This window comes from Mesoplodon mirus, assembly GCF_964341445.2.
Source record: "Mesoplodon mirus genome assembly, chromosome: 5".
In the NCBI taxonomy this organism is placed as follows: domain Eukaryota; kingdom Metazoa; phylum Chordata; class Mammalia; order Artiodactyla; family Ziphiidae; genus Mesoplodon; species Mesoplodon mirus.
Window position 1 is genome coordinate 91484017 of NC_138980.1, and position 14608 is coordinate 91498624.

At 40.6% G+C, this 14608-nt stretch overlaps 1 protein-coding gene across 4 annotated transcripts in view; it reads right to left on the bottom strand.

Annotated features, from left to right (window-relative positions):
• Positions 1-564: 564 nt before the first annotated feature.
• Positions 565-14608, bottom strand: part of NREP (neuronal regeneration related protein) — a 29743-nt gene continuing 15699 nt past the window's right edge. For all 4 annotated transcript variants that reach the window (XM_082621421.1, XM_082621420.1, XM_082621419.1 and 1 more), the window contains exons 4-5: positions 6836-6913; positions 565-2303 (exon numbers count right to left, since the gene is read on the bottom strand). In XM_082621421.1, coding sequence (XP_082477547.1) covers positions 2178-2303; positions 6836-6913 — 204 coding nt within the window. In that variant the 3' untranslated portion in view covers positions 565-2177. The remainder of the gene's footprint in view (positions 2304-6835; positions 6914-14608) is intronic.

A 14608-nucleotide genomic window follows, 5' to 3' on the forward strand; every position in this document is an offset into this window, starting at 1 on the left:
AGGGCAAGAAGACAAGATGTAACTCCTCCCAGCTGTGATGTTAGCTTATCATTTGCTAGATTCCAGGTAGCTGGCTATATATGAATTCATGATTTAAAATCCTATCTCAAATTTTTATCCACTTACAAGTGGATAAAGCCTTTTGTCTTATACATTTGTACACTTTTGTGTGTGTGTGTAAATATTCCATGAAGCAGCAAGGTCAGGTATCTTTTGAGATGGGTAAAGAATACCACAGAGTAGGTCTTTATGGCAAGGGGTAAAAAAGAATGTTTTGAGGTGTGTGGGAGTGCTCTGAAAGAGAAAAATATAGAAATAAAAGGGTCTCGGTTTAATTCTCCTTTGTACCCAGAGGCAGCTCTGCAAATACCATCCTAATGAGCCACTGCCTAGCCCCTAATCTCATAAAACCCTCAGAAGGGAAAATGCATGAAAGGCAGAGCTGATTCTATCTCTTTTGATATTTGTCCTTGGGTCTACTTTTGGGGCTCTGAGAGCACATGAATTAACATGAACAAGTGAAAGCATTCAAAAGTAGCCCTTTCCAATGACGAGCCAAGCCAGTTACCATACAGCTTGCATATTTATTGAATACTACTAAAATAGCTAAAATACATTGGGTACTTGTTGTGAGTGCATCAGTAAAGATCACATTGTTACAAAAGCCTGCATATTCAGCAGTACACAACTGCAACTCTACGGAAATGCCACAGATGCAGAATACTGTTTTCTTGCTCTATTTACACAGCGGATATACCTATTCTAACAAAGGAGGGAAGGGGGAAATGCACAGGAAACTCAGGCCAATGGGGGAGCAAGAAGAGAACGAAGAAGTGCAGTGCATGCGTTGGTTGATGTGTAACAGTCAGAAGCGGGACAGTTCAGAACAAAGCCTGCCCTGTCAAAGGAAGAGCTAAAAGACAGTTATATAAAAATTAAGGTGGGCTTTCAGACTGGCTAACACAACAACATTCCATGAGTGGATGGTATTGTCTGATTGTATTTTTGTTTGTCCATTTCCTTGGGAGCAAGGACAAAAATGTAAAATCTACACCTTGCTTATCAGAACTGCCGGAAAAGAGTGCTCTGCCTTTAAAAAAAAAAAATTTGTAAAAACATTTTTTTCCAACCTAATTTTTGGGAAAGGTGTAATTTTCATGTTCCTACTGAGATGTCAGTTTTTTAGATTTTTTCCAGAGGGCATTTGTTAAAAAAAAAGTTTGCCCTTTCTTCCCCAAATATTCTTTCAAATAAAAAGAACCAAAAGAGACACCTAAAAATGCCTGTCAAATTATTGCTTTTCGTTCTCTAAGTGAGGCAGGCGAGGCTATGGAAAGGAAGAGATTTGGTAAGGAAATTACAGTTTTGTGATTGCTCCCGCTACAGTGACTGCGTGTCCAGGAGTGCCAGCCCATGAGACGTGGGTCTCTCCTGCTCTGTGGTGGCACTCACTCAACCTACAACGCTGAAGAAGAAAGCCACACTGAAGACACAAGGAGAACAAGTCAATCCAGTCTAGAGAACAACATTCGGGGAAACAGAGTACCAACACCTTCTTAGAACATGAAAATAAAAAATAACTCCATCAGAGCTACCTTGCCAAGGAGCATGTTGAAAGTCCAAAATAGCACCATTCATCAGTGTCTCAGGTCCTGTGGCAGCATCTCGGTCACTTACCACAAGGAAACAATGAGTTTCAAACTACTTCTATACATCGAAAGAGTACATGGATAAAATATAGAGATATACAGACAATTGATGAACATAAACTACTGGGCTTGTTACATCTAAATGAAAAAAAAAAATGGGGACTCTCAGCCTCTGCAAGAAGCAGTCGGGAGCTGTGTGAGTGAAAAGGCAGAAGTGGACCGGTTGTGTGAGAGCAGAGGGGGTTTGAGTTGTGGAAGACATCGTCGTAGCAAACCAGGCCTGAAGGCCCACCTGTAAGGGTTGTAAACGTGGATTCACAGTGTGAAATTCTGAGCGTTTTCACTTGAGTCAGAATGATTAAAAACTGGTTTGATGATACCTATTTGTCCACTGTAAATTCTCTAAAGCAAGGCTCAGAGTCCCATAGTTTCTTCTTATACTTGATGATTTACACAGAAAAAAATCCCATATATGATACCATGACCTCATCAATACCCATACACCATGTGTAATACAAATGGAGGTGATTAAAAAGAGAGGAGGTAACTGATTCCCGGGGAGTGGAGCTCACTGCTGCCAAGTGGATGCAGGGAGGCAGCCTCGGTCTGGTCATCCTTCTTGCGGCTCACTTCCTTTGGGACAGGAAGTCTTCCCTGAAGAGCACACAGACAGACACACACAGAAAAGAGACACACTGAGTCACGCTCCTAAAACCATTTGAAAACTTTTGCTTCTCTCTCCCGCCTTTTATCCCTGAACTCCTGGTGTTTTGCAGAGTTTACATATTAAACACAGTTCACCTGAACGTAAATATTAGGTCTGTCGGCACATGAAGTAACTAAACACTAGCCACCGTGGCTGCAGTGGCATCAAGCGCGTCCCTAATGGCTGGGCCGAGCCATGTAGGAGACAGCATTCACCAGAGTCAGGTTCCTGAAGACAGTTTCCAGAATCCAATCGGACCCCCGACAAAAGACTGGGTGAGAGGTGTTCCTAGGAGTGCTAACACTTTTTTTAAAAAGAGTTCAGTGGCCGTGGTGGGAAGGGATACTTGTTTTCTAATACATAATAAAAATATTTAAAGCATACCACAACTGCACAAATGTAATTTATGTACAGTTTATTCTAGAAGCAACTGGGACAGTCCCTATGGGCCTTACAGTAAGAACCAGAAGTGGGTACCAAAGGCAGGGGAGTGTTTGGGAGGGAAATCATGTGGGCTGGGGGTGGGAAGGCAGCGGCTGCAGAAAAGAGGAGACTAGTGGGAAACCAAGGCCAGAAGAGAGTGAGATTCAGCTAGATTGGACTGACTGGGGCTTTTCTAGTCTCTCCTCACGATCCTGATGAGTAAGGGTTTCGTGTTTCTGACTAGGAGAATCCAAACGCACTGTGACTGATGATCCTTTGAGTACCCATGGGGAGAAGCTCCCCATCACAACCAAACAGCAAGAGGACAGGACAATGAAGCCCATTTGCCCAAACAATGATGCAAAATAAAGGTCTTATTACAACTAGACTTTATGCCTCATTCAGAAATGAATACAGTGAACATTTGACAAGAGTCTCTTTTAGCCTAACACTTGATTACTGGAGTTGTCTTTAAAAAAATTATCCACTATGGTTTTAAAAGATGTTTTTTTTTTCTTTTCCTTTTTGTTCAGGTCACATGTTCTAACAGGATAGTTATAATAAGCTAATTTGACTGGATGTAAGTTCTTGGGTTAAAGTGATAATCTTGCTTTGTGATTTGCAAATTACTTTATTCGAATTTTTTTTAATTCAGAAGTCAGGGACTTCCAAGCAACTTGAAACCAAATAAATGTTTTCAGCAGCCGCCAGAGTGAACTAAATGTAACAGATAATTCAACTTTAAGAAGACTTATTTACTGTATAGGGTTCCCATATTAAACATCTGTTATACCTAAATATTTTTTTAAAATCTCAGACTTTGAGAGCATGTAACATTTTTAGAATGTATATGAAATCCACTCAGTACGTACTTTAATGCTCCAGTCTTAGTTTGTGATTTAGAGGTTGTTTTGGTATCATTAAATACCAACAGGACCAAACCAGAAAATTAAATTAAAATATAATTTATCATTTACACACACTTAAGGATCTAGATAAATATCCAAAAGCATTGTATTGGGCAGGTCCCTTCACTTGTGAAAATAATTTCAATCTTGAAATTTTGGCATGCAATCCCACTACTTAAAAAAAGAAATCCACTATAATCTTGATGTCTTTAATGTCTGTTTCTCCTCCCCTATCAACCAGTTAGCATCATGGTTCAGGATATGACAAGCTTAAGTTTTGGACAAATGAAGAATTCAATGGCTGTCATAGGCCTAGAAAGGGAAATCAAAAGTTCATAACACATTTCACTCAACAGCTATGCTCTTTGCATGGCTGGCCTTAACACTGCCTCCTTCAGACTTACTGTGAAGTGAATATATAGAACATCAGTTGGTCCTTATATAAGTCTCAGTTTTACTAATCTCTTATCTCCATAAAAAAATATACAACAAAATGAAATAAAGAGCTGGGTGGGATCTGGGTAATTGAGAAAGAAGTCCTTTCAGGAAAAAAAAAATGTGAAGGAGATTCTTTCAGATTTGAATTTATCATGTTTACTATTTTTTTCTCTTTCAAGGACCCAAAATGTTCACACATGTCTTCCCTTCATTATTCATGTTTTGTGTGCCTACTATATGGATTGAGCACTCTATTAGATTTTAAGTCAACAGAGACAAAAGCAGTCCCTCCAGCCTGCGCTTAGTTAACTTGCTGTATGGGAGACACCTAAATAACTGGAGGATAACAAGGCAGTGGTGGTAAACCATGCAGGGAGTTCTGCTATGAGGCACCCTGGGGAGCTCCTGGGGAGATAAAGTTCTGTGCCTACTCCCTTTGGAGGCTGGAATTTACTAGATTTCAGTCCCTACCTCCTGTCCTTCATTAACAACAAAAAAAAAGATATTTCTGCCCCCATTAAAGGAATTTCAAGCTTCTGCAGCAAGGGGAGGAGGTATTTTGAAGAGGAGACACAAAGATGTCTTACTCCCCACAAGTAAGGCCCTGCAAGAATTCATACACAGTGTCATATCTTCCTCCATCATCCACCATATAATGGTCCCTACAGGACTGAGGAACTTGAGTAATCCAGAAGGCTGGAGGAGGGGATGTGCTCCTAGACGTCCCTTCGCTGAGGTACCTCAGGTAGGATGGCCCTCTCTGCTGATGACTGTTAGTATATGAATCCCCCAGTTACTCAATAATGTGCTTTGGGCCAAGTAAGCCAAGATTGTTTTTCATATGATTATGCAAAGACGTGCTTTTCCAGAAGGCAACAGCTAGAAAAAGGACAAATATATTATGCTTGAAATACTATTCATATATTTAGAGAGGAAAGAACTCAAAATAACAGAAGACCTGAATTCCAGGATCCACTATGCCAGCCTCCTGGAGCATACCTCAATGCAGGCAAGGCCTAGGACACAGACTGGCCTTCCAAGAGGAAAGGGAGGCACTGTTGACCTCATTGAGGAACTTGCCCAGTCTTGCCCCTCTGGTTGATGCCACCAGTATCAAAGAGAGGACCTCTGGATGCCTCAATGGGGCGCGAACTAATGAAAAGACTATACTTTCCCCCTTCTCTTCCATAATCACATCTTCCCCTCAGCTACTCAGGGGAATTATGCCTTGAGGTGGCCCAGTAAAGAATGTCTAGACTATATGGCGCCCCCGGTGGTGTGGTCCTGCTGAGGAGGTGGGGTGTGGGTGTGTTTTAAGTAAAGCTCCAGTATTTTAGCACACCTCCACTCCAACTCTACAAGATCAGAACAACTCTAGGTCAGGCAGGGCCCAAATCATTTGGTTCACCTACTTTGCTGCCAATGATTTCGACCTTGACCTTCAGAAATTCTCTGAAAGATTAAAAGTGATTTAGAATTGTTTTCTTCCAGTGCAAACTGCCAGTAGACATAATCTCTTTAACTAATGTCTGCCTGTTAATAAAAGATAGGAAATTGCTGAAACCATTAAGGGTAAGTAAGATAGTTTCCCAAAGTTGAAATGATAGTAGTAGCTGGGGAGTCCTCTCCATTGGTCAATTACACTTAATTTTTATAGAATTTATTTATTTTTGGCTGCATTTGGTTTTTTCATTGTGGTGTGCGGGCTTCTCCCTGCGGTGGCTTCTCTTGTTGCAGAGCCCAGCCTCTAAGCCCATGGGCTTCAGTAGTTGTGGCCCGCGGGGCCTAGAGTGCAGGCTCAGTAGTTGTGGCGCACGGGCCCAGCTGCCCCGCGGCATGTGGGATCCTCCCGGACCAGGGATCGAACCCGTGTCCCCTGCACCGGCAGGCGGACTCCCAACCACCGCGCCACCAAGGAAGCCCACACTTAATTTTTAAATGGAAATTTTATTTTCAATGGACTCTACTTTTTTTTTTAATTGCAAAATCAATAGGTCAGTGGTAAAAAGTACAGTCCTCCTTGCTTAAGGTCAAATTGATATTTACCCTAACAGGAAAGTCCAAAGGTATCTACAGTAGAAACTGGTAAATGTTTTTGTTGTTGTTGCTGTTTTGAAATGCTGCTAAAATCTAAAATGTAAATTTTACAAATTTCCTTAAGGCAGAGAATTGTCACGCCTTAAGATGTCTGAACGATGAAAGCATGTCTATAGAAAATATTTTTAGGCTAAAAATTAGAAGAAAAAATATAACAGCTTTTTTATATTCTTTCTGTTTTGTTTCATGGGTAATCTTATCAGATAGTCAGGTATTATTACCAGACAAAACTGTCACCATCTTATACTTTTAAGATATCTTTTAGTTAGATATCTCATATTTGAGTTTATCCACCCAGGAATGGAACAAATTAAAAACCTGTAAAAGGTACATTTGACAAATTGGTTCCATGATTCTTAAATGAAAATTTGCTTTGGACTTTGGACTTGTCAAGAAAGATAGTATGAACTGTAAGAGTCACGGGACTTTAGGATATTCTTTTTCTTTTTGTAGTATATGTTATTTCCAAGGTCATAATAGTATCAGGTTAATGGATTATTATAGTAGACAATAATGAGTATTAAAATTAGAAATAATTGGGTTTTGAAAAAAAAATTGTTTCTAAATGGAAAAAAAACAAAAAACCTTAACAAAATGTCAGCTAGAGATCTTACCTTAGGAAGCCTTCCCTCCATTTCCTTGTTTGGAAATGGTTCTTGACTGACCCAGACAGAAAGCTCTGGGTAATAAACCTAGAGAGACATAAAAGTACACACATTCAGATTAAAAACTGGATCCACTCTGAAACCACTTGGGAACAGCTTAATGAGCTCAATTCTCCTCAATGGTCACTTATTTGCCAATTGCAACTTAGAGTGCTGGGGAAGCCCGTCCGCTCTTTCAGGCTGTCAGTGTGCTTCTGAATGTACACTGCACTCAGGAGAGTTTTAGCTCAATGTCTTCCAAGACCAAGTCCAGCAGAGCAGAGATATCAATCAGTGCTGTCTTTTAGCATGCAAAGTGGTAGCTTCATGGCTTACTGCCTGAGCAAACTAAGGCACTGGGGAGGCCTAATTTTCAAAGCAACCTGTGATAAGTATCCTTGCAAAACTCCATGTTTATGAGATAAATGTGTCATGTACCCACCAAACACTGTTAAATCCTGATTCATTTATTAGAAGGCTCAATTATGCACAAAACATATGGAGGAAAGGAAGAAGCAGCCTGCATCCTCCCCAGATCCACACGTCCGCTGACAACACACTCTGCCCAGCTGCCTGAAAGTAGCCAAGTGTCTCAGAGAGGGGCAGGGCAGGGGACTGGTGGCATTGCCATGAATGATTCAGAGAATGCTAGCTGTTGCATATGGGGGTGGGGCAGGGGTGGGACGAGGTGGAGAGTGAGTCCCACTGAGCAACTCTTCTTTCAATATTAAAAAGGGTTATGACCATCCTAAGAAGGTTGCTGACCAGCTCTTCTCCATCTCTGGTAAAGGCAGGAGTAGGGGGATAAGGACTTAAATTACAACTACAGATTTAGGTCAGCTGTAAGGAAGAACTTGGCATAAGAATTGTTAAATTACTAAAAGAATTTAGAGAGGAAAACTGTGAAATCTTCTTTAAGAAATTTAGAAACCGAATCCAACAACCATCTGTCAGGGCTAATTTACATTTGATACAGCCCTGCTTGAAGGGAGGGGAGAAAATTAGGTAAGATTCCCTCCAGATCTGATTCTCTAGATGCTGTAAATGAGCTTCACATTTAATAAATAATATTAAGAATTACACCTCATTAATTGGTTAACAGACTTGTATGTCTTTTTTTGTTTATTTTTGAAAGCACTAGATGTGGTAGCCTAATCATCGGGCTGACTGCAATGTTTTCAATGTCCCAATCAGTCACTTTGGTCAGGGGGTCTGAGGCACAAAATGTGACGGCTGTGCCGGTTTTGTGGGAGAGTCTAACAGAAACTATCTTTGCTCAACCCCAGGGACATTTATGGCACATCCCACTGTATGAAGCAATCTTGCATGCATTACCTAATTTAACCTGAAGGTAAGTTGTAAATAGGTCTTATCATTACAGAGAAGAGGAAACTGAAACTCAGAAAGGTCACATGACTTGCCCAAAGTCACACAGTGTAGGATAGGACTCAAACCCAAGCCAGGCTCCCAGGTTCTGAAGCTGGGTTCTTTCCGCCATCCTGATGCCCTCGAATTATCCCAGAATGCAAATTGTCTACCACCTCTCTTTCAAAATTACACCAGTCCACAGCCACCACACACATTTAGGTCTTAAGTATTTGAGAGCTCATGCTACAAGAACTGGGCCTGTTTTCTGACTTTGGACTGGGTCTGCTTTCTGGGCCATGCGGTTCCCCCAATCGCAAACTCCTGCCTCTTGCTCAGCTTTCCCTGCTCTGCTCAGCTCCTTCTAGGAGAACGCCACCATCTGCCTTGTTTGGGACGAACAGCCACCACTGACATTCCCTTGAACCAGGAATGGGTGAGAAAAACAAAACTGCAATCTTAGATACACAAGCTTTGTTTAAGGCTTAAAAGAAAGTCACAGCACACAGAATCCCACTTTGGGAAATTATAGGAGATCTCAAATTGGGATCTACTGTAAATTCACTTAAATAAATAGATAAAAGACGATGACATCTCTACATTACTGCTTTTCAAGGCATGCTTTAAATATAATTAAAAACATGACACATATTAGCAAGAAATAATATTCTACTGTAAACCAAAAACATTGATAGAAATACATGTAGAAACATAGTAGGCACATGGATGCAATGAAAAGCAAAATCAAGTAAATGTTGTATCTGTTTTCTTATGCTTTTTTATGATATTCTACTTTAACAAAATGACACTACATTAGTATTTAACTTCTAGGTCCAAAACATGAATACTGAAGCCACCCAGGTCTGATCTGTAGGGAAAAATAGCTTAACCCTCAGAAATTATTATACTTACTGTTACAATACTTATTACAAGTTTTTTTCCAAGAACTTTCCTTTTTTAAAGAAAATCAGCCAGTGACTGTATGCCAATGAGTATCTGCCAGCAAATCCATAACTAAGGAAACTTCCTTCCCTACTTCAAATTTGTTCTTTTGAAACGTATTAATTTAGCTACAGATTGACCAAGGGCATTTCTAATTAGGCATTTTTTTAGTGTGTGAATCATAAAGTAATCAGTGTATATGTTAGGAAAAATAAATGTCACTTTGGCCTTGTGGTAAATTCATCTAGTCTCCTTCTGAGTCAGCATTTTAAGCCAAAAATGGCAGGGACATATAAGAATCTCAATTACATTCTTAACACCTGTCTGGCTGGTCTCTAAGAACTCAGTATATCCCTGGACACGGAATCTAAAGGGGAATAGTTAAACTTTTATTTTTTGGTTTTGGGAAAAGGTGGTAGATTATTAGAAATATATGCTACCTACATTACAGCTTTGTTCATTCCTATACCTGTGGTGTTTTGAAGACTCAACATGAAGGACTTAAGAGGAAAAAAATCAATGACAATCATTATCCTTACTCTCAAATAACTTAGAATACCTTTGTCCATGCAGGCATTCACCATGAGTTTGTGAAATACCCACAGTGTGCTGCACACAGTTAGATTCTGGATATCACAAGAAGAGAAATAGAGTTCCTGAGTCCTAGGAGCTCAAATCAAGGGGCAGGGGAGGCAAACAGCAGGGGCGATAGATCCTCTAAAAGATCATTTTAAAGCATGTGCTATGGGCTGAACTGTGTTCCCCCCAAAATCCATACGTTGAAGTCCTAACCTCCAATACTTCAGAATGTAACTGTATTTGGAGATAGGGTAATAAAGAGGTAATTAAGTTAAAATGCGGTCATATGGGTGGGCCCTAATCCATTATGACTGGTGTACCTGTAAGAGGAGGAAATCAGGACACGTCTACACAGAGGGAAGACCATGTGAAGACACAGGGAGAAGACAGCCATCTACAAGCCAAGGTGAGAGGCCTCAGAAGAAACCAACCCTGCTGACACCTGGACCTCAGATCTCGAGACTCCAAAATTGTGAGAAAATACATTTCTGTTGTTTAAGCCACCTAGTCTGTGGTGCTCTGTTTTGACAGCCCTAGGAGACTAACACAGTGTGTTTTAAGTGCAATTTAAAAAAATGTATAGGTTATGTCAACTGTAATAGCGGTTGGAATATCCATCAACAGATTTAAAAAAACAAACAAAACCAACATTTAGCAAGACATCCACTAGTGCTGTCAACAGAGGAGATAAGGGTGGCAGCGAGGGATCTGGGAGGGTATGTGATGGCTGCCAGATGCAAGCCAAGGAAGACAGAAGGCTGAGGGGTAAGGATGTAATGAACTCTGTGCAGGGAGGCGCCTCCACGGCCAGATCTCGCTACAGCTCTCAGTGGCCACAATAGTAACAACACAGATGCAACCCCACAGGCTGCTGCTTACCTAGTTCAGAATATTAGAAGCTGACAATGATCCTGTGATAGAGGCTTCTGAGTGCTGATAATATGTGGGTCAGAAAAGAGGGTAAGTTGATCTATCTTTCTGGAGAGCATATGTTCTTGCTGGACCCCAAAGCTGTTCATTCTTCTTGGTATTAGTCAACTATGCTCCGAAAGTGGACACATGGTTTAAATTGTATCCCTTGCATTCATGTTTCTGGATTCAAGTTTGTGTTTTTCATGAAGACCGGTTAAACTAACGTTTCCTCTCTTAAACTTCACCAAGTTTTCTCTTGGTGGTGGTGGTGTGAGCACCTCAGAAATGTAAGCACATGGGAATCCCTCACAACTGTTATTTTATTAAACAAGTAAACCAAAGTTTGTCTTAGTCTTCACAAGAGAAGTGTGTTCTCTTAAAACTGTCTTCCATATATAAAATAAACAATTGTTTGTTTTTGCTCAAGTAAACTCCTCAAACCCTCTCGAATATTGCTCTTCCAGATGTCAGGAATCAGAGAAGCAAGCCTCAGCAATGAAGAAAACATCAGTATTTGTGAAAATACAGAGGGGATGAAATATTTTAATGTTTTAAATTGGAGAACATGCAAAGGTTTTGCTTGAATTCGGGGGAAGGTTGAGTGTTTATGCTCATTGAATATGTTAGTCAGTGCATCTTTTTCTATAATGCTACATTTATCTCATTGATGACTAAACAACAGAACATGAAGAATCATGTTGGTTTAAATACACTAATCATGAAAGATATGTATTTAGATATCCATGAGCAATTCTTAGTTAAAACCAATTTTTTTGCTTTCAAGTATACTTAATATATCTTAACCCACTAATATAGTTTTTTTGGTTTTTTTTTTTGCGGTACGCGGGTCTCTCACTGTTGTGGCTCCGGACACGCAGGCCCAGCAGCCATGGCTCACGGGCCCAGCCGCTCCGCGGCATGTGGGATCCTCCCGGACCGGGGCCCAAACCCGTGTCCCCTGCATCGGCAGGCGGATTCTCAACCACTGCGCCACCAGGGAAGCCCCCCACTAATACAGTTTTATGGAGAAAAGGTACTATTTCTTCCTGATTCCCTTAAATGTATTTGATGGTTGGGCATTTAAGTTTCAATTGTCTATCACTGCATACAAGTTTAGAAGAAAATGCTCATGGTTTTTGCCTTTTGTAATCTTTATTTCCTTCTTTCTTTCCAGGCTTGTTTTATTCTCAGGGCAACGCATAGTGAAAAATAACTTCATTTTTTAAAGTCTATAAGACAATTAGCTTGCAATGATTATTGCCAAATTAGAATTTGTCCGAATTAGAAAAATAAAATGTGGAGGAATCAGAGACCACTCAGGCAAGGTACCCCGGCCCCTCAAAATGCCAACTAGATTATCATTCAAATCTTTTTTCTAACCTCTCAAGTTTTTCATGGCAGAACTTGCTATTTATTTTCCAACAGTACAGTCCACATACAGAATCAATCTAACTGACATGCTTCCTATCACTTCTACCATACTGCATGTAAATTTTGAACTATATCTATTTATTACCTGTTTCTAAATTCGTATTTTCCTCTGCTCATTTACTGTCTTTATCAATATTTCTTTGGGGAGACTGTTACATTAGAACAATCTTCAAAGCAGGGTCATGGCTTTATTTGGAGCCTAAATATACCACAGACATATATGCTGCTTACTTCACTGGTTAACATAACTTCTCAGAAACCTGCTATGAAGATGTTGCATGGCTTGCTTGTTAATGGCCATAATTATAATATTATTTTCTACCCTTAGTGGGATTCTATATGCTTATACAATGGGCTTTTTATGACTTACCAAGGATAGGTGCCCACCCCCAACAATTAGGAGAGGGAACTAGAGTGGCAGATGTCCAACCTGCGTAATTAATTCTTTGAGCAGCAAAGGAGTATATTTTATCATCTCTCTGCCAATGTGTGCGTGTGTGTGTGTGTGTGCGTGGACCCATGTTCTATTCTGCCTAATTGGCTGGGAGGTTGTGAAACCCAGTACTGTAATACAAGGAGAATTTATGTGCACATACATGCTCTTCATTTCTGCAAATACTCTTTGAAGTGGTGCTATTAAGAATCTCCCTCAAAAGCCAGTCTTCTCCCAGGTGTTACTGGTCATGGGAGAGGGCAGAATGTAAACTGAAACCATAAATGAGTTACAAGGTCATTTTCTCTGAACAGCATTACATCAAAGATTAGATGGTGCCAAAAGATGATGCACTGAGCTGTCTCTCTAGAGACCTACTCTTAGAGATCTGCCTAACCTTGTGAATGCTGCTTGGAGATGGAGTACACAGTGGAGGAAATGACCTGCAATTAGAAGACCAAAAGATAAATATGCAGAACACTGGGTCATTCAGATAGTGTACGTCACCTCTGCAGATTCTGGAAAGTAAAATAAAAGTGTTAGTTGGTCCCTAAGTTGGCCAACATTCTGGTTTGAGAACTAAGTGAAACATGCAGCGACCTTACTTAAATACACACACACACACACACACACAGGAGCTGGCTGTGGTAACAATGGGTAATCACAGAGAAAGACTTAACAAACACCTGACTGTTGCACTCAACCACAAATGCCCTCCTGCTAGAAAGGAAGGCATGGCCTTTTAGGGCACTGCTGTATTACAACACCTGCTGACACTCCCAGTTTTTCCATGGCCTGGTAAGTTCTTAATCTGTAGAAATGAGGGTGGGAGAGACAACCGGGTTCATACCTCACAAGCTGGTTAAGCCCACTGGCATTAACTTTGCTTTGGGTGCATATGTTTACTATGGGCACAGAAAATGTCCACATTTTATTACTGTTATGCAGCAGATTATGTTACTGCCCGTGATTACAGGTCAGGCAGGCAAAGGATTCATATCTCTTTACTTTGTGAGTTGGGGTGTTTGAAACAAGCTGTGTAGAGTTTAATAGTGGAATCCTCTCGATTTCCTCTGCTGGTTGTGAAGCCATCTTGAGAGGCTGCTGATGAATATGTGGGAGCCTGACAGCTGTGGAATTTCATTTCTAGATTTCAACTAGGCAGAGAAAGGAAAAGGAAGTCTCCGCACTGGCAACAAAATGAAAGTGTTTACGTGTGAAATTAATCGTCAGCACAAAGAGCTTTCACAGTCACTCTGTTCCACAATATAATATTCTGCTTGTTTGGCTGCTGAGTCTTTTAACATTTGATTTCTAAGAATAAGAACAAAGACTTAGTTAGTGGAGCAAGGAATCAAGTCAGGAGCAAGCCACAAAAGGTTAACAACATTACCCAACTCTGCTTTGTCACCCCTCTTTGAAACCATGCGTTATGTGAGTTCGGGGGGTTTGGGTGGCGTGTGGTTCAAGGCAGGGGTGAAGCAGTAGCTGGCGAACTCAGTGTGCTGAACCCGAGGTCAGTTGCAAACGTTTGTATTGTGCAAACGCCTCTCATCCCAGCCTCATTCCTTTCCAACAGGAACATGCTTAACACAAAGCAATCCACCTAAAGGCTCCATAAATCCAAAAAAGGGAGTTACTGATCGAGGAATTCTCAGATTTCTGCCAAGGCACCCTCCCCTGGGCTGGAGGTCAGCCTGGTACAGTAATCAGAGCCAAACTGTGGACTGGACTCAGGGAATTAAGTTCAACACTTCAAATCTAGACTTTTAATGGGCGATTTTTCTTTTCAGTGATGAAGACAAAACAAAGTACAAAAAGCTGATAACAGCCCAAAGTAAACCAGGAGAAAAAGTACAAGAAGAAAGCTTGGAAACAAATCTCATAAGGGATATCTAAGAAGAGATTTTCTGAACAAAGGGAAAAAATAAAGCAGCTTTTAAAAACTCTAGTTTGAGATTAAGCAGTTTGTGAGTGAACAATAAGAAAGTGCAGGCCACAAAGCAAGACATTCGTTCTTTTCAGCAGAAAAAAAAATACTGGCCTTTGTTAACTAGCAAGAAAAAAACAAGGCCCCTCAG